Source organism: Dermacentor variabilis, chromosome 6 (assembly GCF_050947875.1).
Source record: "Dermacentor variabilis isolate Ectoservices chromosome 6, ASM5094787v1, whole genome shotgun sequence".
Lineage (NCBI taxonomy): Eukaryota > Metazoa > Arthropoda > Arachnida > Ixodida > Ixodidae > Dermacentor > Dermacentor variabilis.
Window position 1 is genome coordinate 150923067 of NC_134573.1, and position 15270 is coordinate 150938336.

Consider the following 15270-nt stretch of genomic DNA (forward strand, 5'->3'; position numbering starts at 1 on the left):
AACGTTTCGCGCGACGACCGTGAAGGACGTAATTTGGAGCGAGTGAAAGCAGTCTTATAGAGGCACCTTGCGAACATACGTGGTGCATATTTAGTCATCATGTATATGCTTTGTTCGTTATGTTATCTCTTTGCTTCTGCAATCGCTCTTCTTTTGTTTGGCTAAAATGTTCGACGCACTTGAAATCTGATGCCGCAATATCTCAATATCGACACGTTCCTTGTTCGAGCAGTTGCTTCAACTTTTTCGAGGAAATTTTTCTTAACAGCCGACTTAATCGTTCAGACCACTGGAGTTCGACGCACGCTGTTCACGCTGTGCCAGGGTAACACTGTCCAATTTCAGTGAATGCCGGTGGCGTGGCTCCTTTATTGCTAACGACGGTTTTTTGTTTATGTTTCAACTTCTATTCAGGCAACGCGTAGTGCGTGCGCGCCGAATGTTAGAATTTTTTTGTTGCCGTTTGAAGTACGATTGTATTCGGCAGCTTGTTATTCCACATACAGCTCCGCACGAAAGCTCTGCTCAATGAACTCTTCAATGATAACTTTCACAGAAAATATCGTCCTAGTGACATGTTGGACCATTGTGTTCTTCTTTCATAGCGTTCTTATCTTGTAACTGCATTGGTTCAACGGGCTTTGCCTCCACTTGACTCTAGCGCAAACATTGCTTGTTTTTCTCAGGCTTTGTTTCCGCAAGGTGCTCACATGGCAGCATCGCCGAAGGCGGCACATTCTCCCCGCATTTCTTTCATTTTTCAGGCTTGGGAGCATTCCTAAATCATTTGATACAACATTGCCGTTTTGTGTTAAGTCTGTTTACTCTTGCTTTATTTTTTTTTCGGAGAAGCGGAGATCGTGATTCATAGTTCTCGTTGCATAATTACAGCTGTGTCCTTCACTGAAAGCATTCTTGCGTACTATGCTTTCGGTGCGCCCGCTACTCATGATGGCTGTATACAGAAGCAGCGCCGGAAGTACTTTCGCGAGGACTACTACTAGCAATTAGTGACTTCTAGCAGCTAGTGGCTTCCATTCAACAAATGATGCTGCGTCCGCAATCGCTACCTCTTATCTTACGTCTACCGGAAATCGTAAAAGCTGAGCGGTAGGTTACTTGAAAGAGCATATGCTTGGGCATGCTGGTAACCCGTAGTAACGACTCCTTTTAGCGCCCCAAGATGAATACAGGATTGAAAGGAACGACGCGGACACAGCGCTAACTTCCAACGCTTGTTTTATTGTTCGAAGGAGTACGTGTATACATAGAAAACAGATAGCAGCACACGCAGGCGCATTTGTTCAAGTTTCGTACTTTAAAAACAGCAAAGATGCATGTGTGTCGGCAGTCGGAATGAAACGAGGATAGTGATATATTGTCTGCAAGATTAAGAGACCAGTCTATGTCTTGCCATTCCCGTCGAACCACTCTCTGCGTCTTGTTTAGAAAATCCGATCGTTTTTTTCGAGAGTTAGATTGAAGGTGCACTAACACCCGTGTCCCGCAAACTAGCAATCTTCGCCGCTTCAATTATTTCACAAGTCGTTGGCGTCAGACTCCTTCTTATCACACTGCACTGCGTGAATACGGAACGTCCCGTCTTGCCAATGCATTTCTTTTTTTTACCACAGGACAACGGTAACTCGTACACAATATTACTCTCTCTTTTAACAAAGCTCTCCTTGTGCTTTTTCTGGCAATCGGGCTTCTTCGAACCGCAGCAACTGGTCAAGCACAGACTGGAAAGCTGATTTGGCGCTGAAAAGGCGACGCTTACATTTGCGTTAATTCCGATCCTCTTCTACCTGTGTGAGATGTCGCTAATGTACAGTATTACTGCGCACTTCTGCTTCACTCGATCCAATTCCGATGTAGAATATTGCAAATCTTTGCGGGTACAGTTGATGGTCTTAAGCAAACTTACGGTCACTGCTGCGACAACATCGTGCGGAAACCCGGCTTTTTTTTCAGGCGATCTACTTGTGACAAGAAACCACCAGTGTTGCAAACATGTCTTGCTACCAGCAGATCGCCTCAGAAAAGATGGATACTCCATCCCCCTGCGCAGAGTAGCTAGTCGGACCCTTTTTTTTTTCTTTCTCTTTACGAAATAAAATATATCTTGCCCACTTCACGTGTATTCCTAGGCCGTTTACCACAGCTCAACAATGTAATTGAAGAGTATGCTATAAGTAACACATTACAACTGGCATATGACGCCAAAACTTGTAGGATAACAAGAACCTGAAAGTGAAGCTATAAAGTGCGTTCAACGAGGTTACGAGAAAATAGCAGGCGTAAGTTCCAGAGTTACGAAGATGGCGGCGTGGATTAGAGAGAAAATGTGGATAAAATTGATATATTAGTTTAAGAAGATGAGCTGAATAAGTAAAGATCAGTTTGTTTTTTTAAATGTGGGTTTGCCATAAGACAATGTTTGAATATGTGTTGTGTGTGTGCCCGAAGGCCTATGCATTCAAGAAGCGTTTGTTGACATCTGTACACGTCTATAGCGATCATAGCGATAGGCGTTGCAGTGGGGAGCTAAGGCATACTTGCAGGAGACGCGAGATTTCCGGAAGTGACGCTGGACAAGCTCATTTTAGATGGTAGGCATTTGCTTCGTCTTTAGAAAAATTCAGTTTTGACTGGCTGCATCCAGTGGAGAGTACGGCCAGTTCCAACTACAGGTGACAGCCGGCGTTTGTGCGCATAACGTTTTCCAAATCTCGTCGGAGCTGCGAAGGCTTCAGTGTCATGGTGCTCCAGAAAAAAAAAGATGAGATGGAAAGACAGACACGTACATTGATCACAAGTGCTGGACACCGCTGCTTGCGCTCCTTTTTTTTATTAGGAACATTTGCCGCAAGGCATATGTAGCAAAACGCGAACAAGAGTGCACGAAATAAACGTACGCAGCCTTGTGCGATGCAGGCGCTTCAGCAGCGAGTCCGCTCAATTGCTATCCGCTATCCAGCGGGTACAGGCAATATCGAAAAATATAGCCTCTAGTGCGAAGGCTTCTTCGACGTCAAAATATTTGAGAGCCACCGCTCAAGCGACTGCTGAGTGGCACCGCCGGTACCGTTGTCAGATGGGAAGAGGACTTGGCAACCATAGGCGCCGCGTCCCAGAGCTTTCATGTACTCATCAACCCAGCATCATTCGACACATTGACCCCGGTACTCCCCCACAACCCGGGCTGACTGGGTGGGGGGACTTGGTTCGGGCCAACGGTCCTTCCCGGACAAGGGGGCTGTTGTGGTGCAGTCCAACTGAGGGACTGCACTCAACACACAAACAGCCATGTCGGTCTTGCAGGGCACAAGCCTGACTGACCCTCGGACTGCCCTGACGCAAAAGAGGTCAAGGCATACAACCATGGAGACCACCAAAGCCGTCCGCGGAGCAGCGCGACCACTTGAGGGTGCACCACCACCGGTTCCAGCTCTGGGTTCCACTGAGCCAAACAAAACCCCGTAGATCGACTGGCGCACACGGCCGAGTCGTGCCGCCGGAAGACGACGACACGACGCCGTCGCGAATGACGAGTGTGGAGGACGAGCCTCCGCGAGTTTGCCGCCGTGTTTCAGCGCCTCGTTTGACGGTTGCCGGCAGCGGCGCGGCGGCAGCGCCGCGGTTGAGCAGCGGGCGACGGTGATAACTGGACGTCGCGCTGGGCCGAACTTGGCACAGTGCAGGCGCCGGAAGCTGTCGCCATGAGCACGGCATACGCTGTCGCAGAGCTGCTGAGCGCCAGCGAGCAAGCTACGCTCGAACAGGTGAGACCAGTTTAGTTGGGGGTGCGTTCGAATTAGCGGAAGGTGAACGCGCGCGCCCCAATCTCATTGTTGTTGTAGTGGTGGTTGTTGTGACGTTCTCTCTTTCTCTGCTTGATTGGGCAGGCGGTGACCACGACGAGTGTGGCTCGAGCTGCAGTACTTTGAGGAATGAGAGAGGGAATATTTGAGAAACCCTAACTACGCAGCCAGTGACTGGATCGTTTGAGTCTTTATTTGTACGTTTCTCGTAAGTTGCATTCGAAACACCGAAATATCTGCTAATGAGGGTAGCTGCTTGGTGGTAAAAAAAAAAAGAAGTGTGGGATATTCCCGTCGCTAGATTAAAAAAAAATCTGGTTGCTTTGCGCGGAATTAGTGATAGGGGCAAAAGATGCATGCTGCGAGGTTAATGGTGGTTGAACAGCTTTGCGAAGAAGTGTTAGCTCGCATATCGAAGATGGGGGAAAAAAAGAAAAGAAGAAAGATTGCGCTGATTTACGTCGCATTGTTCTGACTTTTTTTTTTCAAGAACAAAAGAACGAGATAACTCTTTGGACCACTTGACAGTGTCAGGTCCAACAATAACCCACAGTGACACAACGCTCTTTCTAATTTCGAATAAAAAAAGGAAAAAAAGGAACCAGGGCAATAATCCAACAATAGATGAAGAACGGCTGTAGTGAGTTAAGGTACACGTGGCTGATTCCGACTTATGTTGAAGAATAGAGACAGTTCCTTGTAGCTTAAACGCTGTTGCGCGATAAGAATCGGATATTCAAGCCCCTCCCACCGCTTCAATATTTCGATGCGAAGAAAATTTACATCCACTATATTGCTATAATCCCAGTGATTACCTCCTAGGACACCACCTGTGACTTCGCTAGTACTAGCAGCAGGCTTTGACGAATAACTCTGTCAACAAAGGCAGTTTAGAAAAAAACGGCTATTTCATCAATGCTCTTATCTTTATTCTAACTACACGAGGCGCGCCAGGTTATCTGTAACGCTTTGAAGTGTCAATGAGCACAATTCACCCACCGCGGTGGTCTATATGTAGTGGCAATGACGTCGCCCTACTAACCCCGAGGGCGCGGTATCATAACCCCGGGCGCGGTGGCCGCATGTCGGCGAGGGGGTTGGGGGGGGGTCGAAATGCAAAAACGCCCGTGTATCAGGCATTGAGTATACGCGTTAAGGAACCCCGGGTGGTCAAAATTAATCCGGAGTCCCCCACTACGACGTGCCTCGTAATCATATCGTGGTTTTGGCACGTAAAGCCCCATAATTTATATATATTTTTGAAAAAGTGCAGTTATCAGCCGATCGAGAGCAATTCTAGAGTTCGAGCAGTAATGGTCGACTACTCTGCGACTCGCCCGATCCCTGACGTATTACACTTAATGTCACCATCACTGCATAATAGAACGTTCTCTGCGTTGTTTGTCTCTACCGCTGCAAGCCCGTCGCTTCCCTTGCATTTCCGTGCCTCCCCAGTAACTCGTGTGATAAGGTATAGCACCCCTCGTCAGCGCGTTCTTGTGACCTCACGGTTCTGATTACATGCCGCGGTCTCGTGTTCGCTGTGTTTCAAAGCAGTCTAGTGCGTTCGTCGGTTTTGTGGTAGTTGTAGTGAATGAGGCAGTCTTACTCGCAACATGCAAGCACGCACGCACACCCGCAGAGAGAGAGAGAGAGAGAGAGAGAGAGAGAGAGAGAGAGAGAGAGAGAGACGGGGTATATCAAGTGTTTCAAGTGAAGCTTTTACAATTTGGGTACTCACTGCAGCAGCTGCAAGCCATGAATGAGTTTGAAAACCGGGTGTTCAGTGACCTCACATCCGGTGTGCCTTCTGTGATGAACAACTTTGCGGAAATTCTGTGACAATATTTATTATCCACACAAACGCTAGAGGAGGCGTTTCCTTCTGTCAACATGGTTTTTTTATAATGGCACAATGACAGGAAATCTGACCACCTGCTTTACGAGACCTGCTTTCCGCTCGCCGTACAAAGCGGTCTCTGTGTATCTCAATGGGGAATGAAACGTTTATTAGTTATAGAGTTTGCTATAGGCATAAACGTACTGCCACATAGTACGTGTATGTCTCTTGTACCCGCTATACCTGCTTACTGGCTTTGGCGTTGCGCTGCTAAGCATGAGATCGCGGGATCAAATCACGGCCTCGGCGGCCGCATTTCCGTAGGGACGAAGCGTAAAAAACACCCGTGAACCCTGTATTGGGTGCACGGTATAAAGAACCGCAGCTGGTCGAAATCGATCCGGAGTTTCTCACTATGGCTTGCCTTATAATCTGATTTTGGTTTTGACACGTAAAACGCCAGAGTTTAATTAATAATTATGCGTCCTGCAGCTCTTGGTTCAGGTCGTGGTGCCTCATTTTAGCGAATTAAAAGGCTGATAAGGAAACAAAAGTTTAAGGAATCCTATACATGCATAGGTCTACTTATTTTTACCTATTTACAATCACCGTAACGAATAGAGACGTACATAGAAAAGTTTCCGGGAAAAGCGATGTTAATTGGTAGAAACACTAATGTGAAAAGACTGCAAAACGGCGCTTTTCTTGTCACCCGTAAGCAATGACCTCAACTACATTTGATTAGTGTCTTTCCTCTTACCATGCAAAATAAATTACACTTTATTTTCAAACAATTCTTCAGTTCCGAGCGACTGTGGCCGATCTTTCACCGCCATCGAGAGAAGATTGGTACTTGCTGAAATGGCTTCGAGGTAGGTGCACAAAGGCAGTGCCTTCAAGTTGTTTTGCCGCGCAAGATTGGTGTAGCCTGACTAAATTATTATTTTTCGATTCCTGGCTCCAAAAGCTTGAAGTCTCATGGTATCTTCGTTATGGGGAACATGTCCTTCGTGTTGCATATGCAGCCTTTGCTCTGAACTCAATTTTTAATCACACACTAACTCATGCATCAGCAGCGCCTCGTGACCTTCCGGTCATGCATTAAGTTTCGTAAAGGACAAGTGATTTCAATGAGTAAACCTTTTATTTCGAAGCGTTTTTACCGCTACTGCGTAAATGGTATACTGAACTGTGGTCATGAAGAGCACAGGGGCGACATCTCGTGAGGGTTTATTCAAATAGAATGTGTATGAAATGTTGTGGTGTGTCCCTGCTCCTTTGCTGAAGACACCATAAGGAATCGAGGCACATATTAAGTTACGTTCAGGGCAACGCCACACGGGGCTGGGTTAGTTGAATGTCTTCTTCCGCTGCTTTACGCGAAAAGCAGAGCGTTTAGTAAAGTTTCCCTGTGGGGCTTTCTAGCTGCGCTGGTGTAGCGATTTGGACCACTTAACTCCACGCCAGCAGATGCAAAACCGAAATGAAGCTTCTGAAATCTTCTCCGCAGCACTGTGGACAGTACTAAGCTGTGACAGTATCGATACAGTCAGCGCACGATTGGCGAAGGCAATGAGTTCATGTCAGCCTAGTGGTCCGTAATTTTTGCATATACCTAACGATGCAGACGTTCGCTGTCGCAGAGTGAGAGTAGCAACGAAAGTCACGAAATTTAACGAAAGTCGTGCACGGCTGGCCACCCTACATGTGGAAATATGGAAGAAGGCAGAGAAGAGAAAACACACACACACACACACACACACACACACACACACACACACACACACACACACACACACACACACACACACACACACACACACACACACACACACACACACACACACACACACACACACACACACACACACACACACACACACACACACACACACACACACACACACACACACACAGAATAACGTTCAGCAACTTAGCCAAAGTGGTCGCAGAGTCAAGCTGTTTTCAAGGAATGAAAGGCTCTCGTGGCGTTCTGCATGCACGCTGAAAAATTCCACATATCAATGCTATGGAAATCGCGACGTCACTGCATGTTTACAATGTCAAGTGCGTGTCCAGGCCAACACAGAGGTACGGCGTGGTATGAATCAAAATGCCATATTACATGGCGTAAAACGGCACCCGTGTGTTGTAGTGTTTGTGCCAGAACGTAACTTCTTATAACAAGCAGAAAGAGTTTTGTTCGCGGACACGTCAAAATGAAGTGAAAACGTCTCCTTCTAGTTTAATCAGCGTTCATACAATTGTAAAACAGTTGTAAAACTCGCTTGTGAAAATTCGATAGACTAGTGCAGCAATACTTGTTAGTACAGAAGGCCTGCCTATAGGACCTGCTCATAACAAGGGCGTCTTCTAATGATTCCCTCCTTCAACAGCCCGGAAGTTCAACGTGGACGATGCGACGAAAATGCTACGCGAGGTGAGCTGAATGGAAACAGGGCTGCGATTTTGTAGCGATGCCTTTTCTAATGCCAATGTCTTTTCGCGTTTCTTCAGTCTCCGTACGGTCTGTCAATGGGATCAGCCACCCGTGAGTGGTGGATGATAAGAATAGCATAGAATGCAGCGGAAGGCCTCGGTACCATATAGCGGCCCAAGGTCCATGTAAGACAAAGGTCTGGCGACCTGTGTCTTGCGTATGTGTTGGGTTTGAGTACATAGCTTGCTGGCACTAGGGCATCGTATACACTTTTTTTGACAAAGGCTGTGAGGCCTAATGAAAGGCTGTGAGGCCTACGGAAGTGAGCTGCCTATACAGAAGCATGCCTCGCTCGAAGCAAACGAGATGTAAAAGAAACAACTTAGTCATGTAGATAACGCATTGTGATATGACGCGAGACACTGAAGTAGTATAATCGAGAAGAAAGAGAGAGGAGAGGAAAGGGGCAGCGAGGGCATTTGGACGGCATGTTCGGTTTGCTACCCTGCGCTGAAGAAGTGGATAAAAGGGGCGAAAGAAGAAACAGAACACTAGTTGCGCGCGCATATAAAGGTGCTCTTCAAGCCTATACGATTTTGCAGAGACATGTCGATTTGAGGTAAAGTAGCAACGCCTTCGATGCTGGCTGAGCCAACGACGCGCACGGCCAATGCTTGCGAAGACGGTCTGGAATATCATCAGTTTAATGAGTTATAAAGGCTAAAATACCTATATAAATATACTGAGAGGTGTGAGTAGCCCTGCGTTATCTAAAAGAAAACATGTTTTTCACTCGGATTCTGCTGTCCTCTACCATGTGGTGTATTCTAGGCACGTGTGTCCTCAATGGAAGTTTGTCATTCAGTGGAAAGGCAAGGAAGACGAACATTGTACGGATACTCGCGTAGGATAAAGTGTCACGCTATATCGCTAGCCACCCGTCTGGGATGGCGAACAGCTCAGGTGCATTAAAAGGGAAAAGAAAGCAGTTTTTTTGTCAGAAAACAGTGCGCAAGACAAATCTAGGTGGTGATGTCATGCTAAGATTCCCGAGGCCTATTTCGATAGCGTCAAACATTTTGATATCAGCTTGCTGAGGCTATTTGATGGCTAGTGAACAGTAATAATAAACCACCATCGAAAATGTAGGGTTTAAATCGGCAGCATTTGTGAACGTTTCGACAAATGGCGGGCCAGAATCTGAACAAATATTAACGAAACGTGTCGTTATGAGAGGTTTCGTCGTTTTGTCTGGTTACGAAAGCAAATAGAACTTTCAGCCTTGTCTTGCGTTTTTTTTCTTTCATGGTCTTTATTTCCGTCACCCCCGAAAAACCGAATAAATTGCGGGATTTTTCAAGAAGTTAGCGCGTCAACTTAGTATTTCAACGAAACCTTCCTAAAAAAAAAAAAAATCCAAGCGCACGTGCTTATGCGCACATTTGCGGCACATCCTTTTGTGCACAGAATAATCCATGGCATCCGCCTTCCCATATGGCTTAATTTTTTTTCTCATTGTGCTGATATATTTAAACACAAGCGATAAGCGGACTTCCTGTGAGTATAATAACCATATAACCACTGTGCCTTGTCAGGGCTATCTGCTCCTACAGCTATTTATGAAGCCCTGAAGCAAGATAGCGGCTAGAGCAACACAATATAGCCGACGGTTATAGTTGAACAAACTACTTTTAAGGAATTCGAACGTGCACTCTTGAATTTCGTGACATCATGATGAAGTCACTCCGGAGCAAAAAATGCGGAGCAAAAACTATGTTTTTGCTCCGCATTTGTTATTTTGTTATGTGTACCGCCCCCCTCACGCAATACTCCTTCTGGAGCCTGTGAGGTATATGAAATAAATAAATAAACTATGAACACGGCCCAGTGCTTCCTGTTCCAATATGCTTCTGTAAAGAAGGTGACACGATGAAAGAATGAATGAAATGAAGGGGAAAAAAGGAGAATAAGAAAGAAGATAAAATAGCGGAACGGGAAAGATGGTATCGGTGAGCCTTTCTCTCCCTCGAGAAATTCCGTAGTAATCATCTGTCTAACAATTGTTCTGGACCTGGCTTTGTGTAGCACATCGCCTGGCGGAAAAAGCACCAAGTGGATACCATTCTGGAGGATTACAAAGTCCCGACGGTGAGCGCCTGTGCATTTTCATCAAGAACCTTACCTTACACCTTACAGGCAAGCTCACTGAAAAAAATAAATTAGCACAAATTCAAAACGGGCATCGTATTACCATTTCTGGCAAGTGTGTACGCTGATTTGGGTCGTGACACGTTGGAACATTTAAGATTCTTTTTTTTACAAAAACTGTATTTGCTCCACACGCATTTGACTTCGCACACAAATTCGCCATAGCGCTCTGCCCATGTTAGCTAAATTTGATCTTAGTGGAATTTGTAGGCACGCGAGGACAGCAGGTTAAGTTTTCCGCCGCTCGCGAAACACACTCATAATGCTCCAGAGCACTTTCATACGTAATTTATCGCAAAGGCAGCTGTGAAACCACACTCTCTTCACCTTTTCCTACGCATTACCCATATCGTGCCCTCCCTTATTTTCGCCAAGTAGAAACGAGGTACCTTGTTTAATTAGTGCACCGAGTACACCGAAAAAGCCATCTACAACTTTGGAATTAGCAAAGGATATATATATATATATATATATATATATATATATATATATATATATATATATATATTGCCGCAAGGTGGCACGCGCCAGCGCTGAGATAGAAGTGACTGGAACGCGCGCTCGGCAAGAGGCGGGAGCTGAAGAAGAAGCAGAGGCTGAAGACGCCGGCTTGAGTTTTGTGTACGTCATCTCGTACAACTGTCTGTCTCGCCGACGCCGGGTACATCTTTAATTGTCTTTGCGTGACAAAACTGGTGGAGGTGCTGGGTACGATTCATCCGATGCCACAAACCCCTCCTGGTAGCAGGAGTACCAGACCTATACTAGTGGACACCCCTGTTCACCGGGCCAGCAGGAGAATCCGAGGATTACCTCCGGAGCTTGATCACCTCCCCGCAACAACATCGACGCCCCTACGGACCAGTATGGAAGGAACATCGACGTCTCTATCGGCCATTATGTAAGGTACGGCCACAACAGCAATTCAGTACCTGCTGCAGAATCTGAGAGTGCCGAAAGTGTTCGACGGGGATGTCTTCGAGGATGTAGAAGACTGCTTAGCCCAGTTTGAGCGCGTTGCTGAGATAAACGAGTGGAGCGACGCTGCGAAGTTGAGAAACGTCTACTTCAGCTTGGAGGACGGTGCTCGCACTTGGTACGAGAACCGAGAGGGGCTACACAAATTGTGGCTCGAGTTCCGCCGTTCCTTGCTGGAGACATACACCAATGCTGATCGCCGCGAACGAGCCGAACGGGCGCTCTAATCCCGCATTCGTCTGCCGAATGAGAGCGTGACGTCGTACGTATATATATATATATATATATATATATATATATATATATATATATATATATATATATATATATATATATATATAAAGGATATGACGCGCCTCTTCCGTCGGGTGGACCCTATCATGTCAGAGGAAAAGAAGCTGCGCCATTTCATGCGGGGAGTTAAAGAATAGCTATTTGCTGGCCTGGTTCGAAGCCCGCCGATCACAGACCGTGGGTGAATTCTTAACCGAAGCCACCACGATGGAAAAGATGCTGCACCATCGCTCAGCTTTCTGTGAAAGGCAAATGAACGCTACGTCACCTTCGGACCCGCGCTCAGCTACGTATGACAGGCACGCGAATGCTGCTTCACTGACGTACGCGGTTGCCTTTGGAAACCTGGACGTTCTCCGAGACATTATCCGCTCTGTGGTTCGTGATGAGCTTCAACGGCTCAATACTGCCCACCTCAGCCCACGCTGGGTTCCATTTCTGCCCTCGTGAGAAGTGAAGTGCAGCAAGCGATCCAAGGTCCCGTCCCAAGCAGCAATGCGCCGCCTGTGACAGCACAGTTGCAGCGGCCGTCGTATGCGGAAGTCTTGGGGCGAGTCTCTGTCCGCGCTCCGACCCATTTCATCCCCGCCACGTCTTACGCCGCGTCATACGTCCCGCCGCTCCCATCAGTGCAACCGTTCCAACGTATGGAGGATCGGCGCCTGCTCGAAAGAAAATCTGACGTCTGGCGTACCCCGGACAGAAGACCTCTGTGCTATCACTATGGAGAAGCCGGTCACGTATACCGCGGGTACCCATACCGCCGCTTCGGACTGCAAGGTTTTGCCGCGGATTCACCAAGGCCCAGAGATGGCGATAGGCCTAGGGCGATTGAAGAGTACCTAAACCAGCAGGGTATGCCACTGTTCCCGCGGCGGTAGTCGCGCTCGCCGTCCCCCAGGCCATCTTCCCCAGCTTATAGAAGCCCTCCAATGGCAGCGCAGGGACCATTGCCAAGCCCTCGCCGGGAAAACTAAGAACAGCGACCTTCGGGTGCGAGGCCGCTGATAATCGCCCTTCCGAAGACCTCCCATCGACGCAAGCATGGTCTATTCAGCACGATTCAGCGACGACAGCAGCCGAACTCAGCGACAGACTCTCGCTAGACATACCTGTTGTGTTCGACGGCCGCTACGTTAGTGCGTTATTGGACACGGGAGCCGATTACTCAATCTTGTGCGGAAAACTAGCGACGGAACTTAGAAAAGTTATCACGCCTTGGTCTGGAACGCAAATTCGTACTGCTGGCGGGCATATCGTGACACCGGTGGGCATGTGCACGGTCAGAGTACAAATTCGTGGGTGCACGTTTCCAGCCAGCTGCCTTATACTGAGTTAACCCAAACTTCAAATTTTGCGTACTCATAACCCATAACGTCTGCCTTATTTTTGGCAAATATAAATTCTGTGTAGAGTTCCTTCGGAACACTGGAAACAGGGTGAAATACCCACATAATGCTTTTTGAGCACTGGCCACTTGGTAAAGTAATTTTTTACGAAGCTTGTATTTGATCCACTTGCATTACTAAATGTTCGTCACGTCCATACGGTCGCTAAATCTGATGTCGGTGGTATCTGTAGTTACGCTAAGGCAGCGGAACAAATTTTCCGCAGCTCGTAAAACAACCTCGTAATGTTGCGGAGCATTTGCATGCGTAATTTATTGCAGAGGTCGCAATTATTCCTCGAATTTCTAACTTTGCGTACATATTACCCATGACATCCCCCTTACTTTCACCAAGTATAACAAAATGCCTTGCTTCGTTCACCGAGGACAAAAGAGAAACCAACTACGAACCTCGTATGACATATAAAAATAGCAAGAAAATGAGGGTTCGCTAATTATTTTAGAGACTTCTACTTAAACAAGGAGCGTAAAAGTTTCGACGCATGTCACTCTTAACATTACCCTTAATGTTTACAAAGCTGAAAATAGTGTCTGGTGCAGTTGTTTTAGGGCTCCGGGAAGCATTGCGGCAAAGCTACAGTATGGCAAGTACTCTGGAACGCTGGAATAAATAAATTTCAACAAAGGCCGTAAATAGACACAGAGTAAACATTTGTCACTTCTCACTCACAAAACTATTGCTACTTCAGCGACGTATAAACGTAAAAAAGGAGAACGGCGAAAAGGAACCACATACGTTCTATAACGTATAAAAATCGCGAGATGAGTATTCAGTATTTATGTTCGAGGTACATAATTGACCTAGGCATTTCAAATAATCGGTACACGTTATACGCAAAATGGCCCCTCTTTTCTTTAAATATCCGTAAAGTATGAAATGTGTGCCGTTTTGGGTCCTCCAAATGAAGCGGGTAAGCTTTTTAAGCGTTTTTAGGCGTTTCATATAACGCTTCTAAACGGGCTGAAAGTGAGGGTTTAACAACCTTTATTTAACCCCTAATTGACACACACGCCTCAATATTTGTCTGCGTATCGCCCCTTACATTGCGCACATTTTCTCAAAATCTAAACTTCGCGAGTGCCTTAGCTTCTTCTCGTAAAGACGTTAAAACTTGTATCTAAGGTTTTTGAGCGCTTTCAGTCGCATTACCAGCTCCGCTTTAAAATTGCACAGGAGTGAAGTACGTGATTTGACAAGTGAAACATCCACGCTTCACTCTGCGCACTTTGCCGACATCATTCACACGATAGCTGGCAACCCAAGCTCTGTCGTAAAGCCATGTCACACTGCTATCAACCTTTGTAGTTAAAGCAAGCAATCATGTTTTTCCTGCTCACACTGCAATATACGCGTACATAATTGCAATAGAACGCGGCCTGCGCGGTTGCGCTTTCCGATGCACTGCGTAGTTGACGTTTTACAATGCGTAGATTATTTGACTGAGTAAATAATAATAATAACGCGTTTGATCTCATCCGTGCTTGCTGTTTCGGGGCAGCTTTTCCTGCAGTATTGTCCTGGCGGCTTCGTCGAATGCGGTGTCGGCGGTCAGCCTGTGTACATCACACCCGTTGGCAGTACAGACATGAAAGGTATGGGCACGATGGTGAAACGACTGATTTACAGTCTTGTTAGTAGATGTTAACGTTACTCTTTTTATTCTCTTTAACCTGAAAAATTGTAATCTCGACCTTCCTTTTGCCTGTGCCATTAAAGTTTATCTGAGCATGCATTTCTACACTAAAATATGCAGGTTTGCTCGAAGCGGCACCGCGCAGCGACTTGCTACGTCACCTCATCTACATACTTGAGACGCAAGAGGAGCTCAAGAGACAAATCTCACTACAGGTCAGTGCTATAAGCAGGCACGTTATGGTCCCACGATGGATGTGCTGGATGGTGGCCTTGTCGAATTCGCGCTCTCCAAAAGTATGAAATGCACAGTGGGAACTGTCGACCATTCCGAATTTCATCGCTGGTCACGTAACCCCACGTGCGAGCGCGCGAAGCTTAGTGAACGCATTCTCCATATAAAACGGGACAGCATCTGCTCGGCCATTTCTGAAAACAGCAGCGACTGGGAGGCTATTGAAAGTTGATGATGTGCCATTCTTTAACTGCCGAATGGTGAATTTTCCTTACGACCGCGACAAACAGTTTATGCTGTCAACAGCTTTGTGCGGACAGTAAGCTCTGAGGAAACACCTCGGAGGGGCAGCGCAAGACGACTAAGACGAGAAGCAGGAGAGACAGAGGGCACTGTGTCTTTTTGTTTGC

The 15270-nt window shown here is 46.7% G+C and overlaps 1 protein-coding gene across 1 annotated transcript; it reads left to right on the top strand.

Moving 5' to 3' along the window:
* The first annotated feature begins 3700 nt into the window (after positions 1–3700).
* LOC142586323 (SEC14-like protein 4) lies at positions 3701–14928 on the top strand. Its single transcript, XM_075697570.1, has 6 exons — positions 3701–3785; positions 6467–6536; positions 8061–8104; positions 10190–10252; positions 14492–14585; positions 14747–14928. Exons 1-6 carry the CDS (start codon positions 3723–3725, stop codon positions 14926–14928), a joined length of 516 nt encoding a protein of 171 aa, XP_075553685.1. The 5' UTR covers positions 3701–3722.
* Positions 14929–15270: the final 342 nt, after the last annotated feature.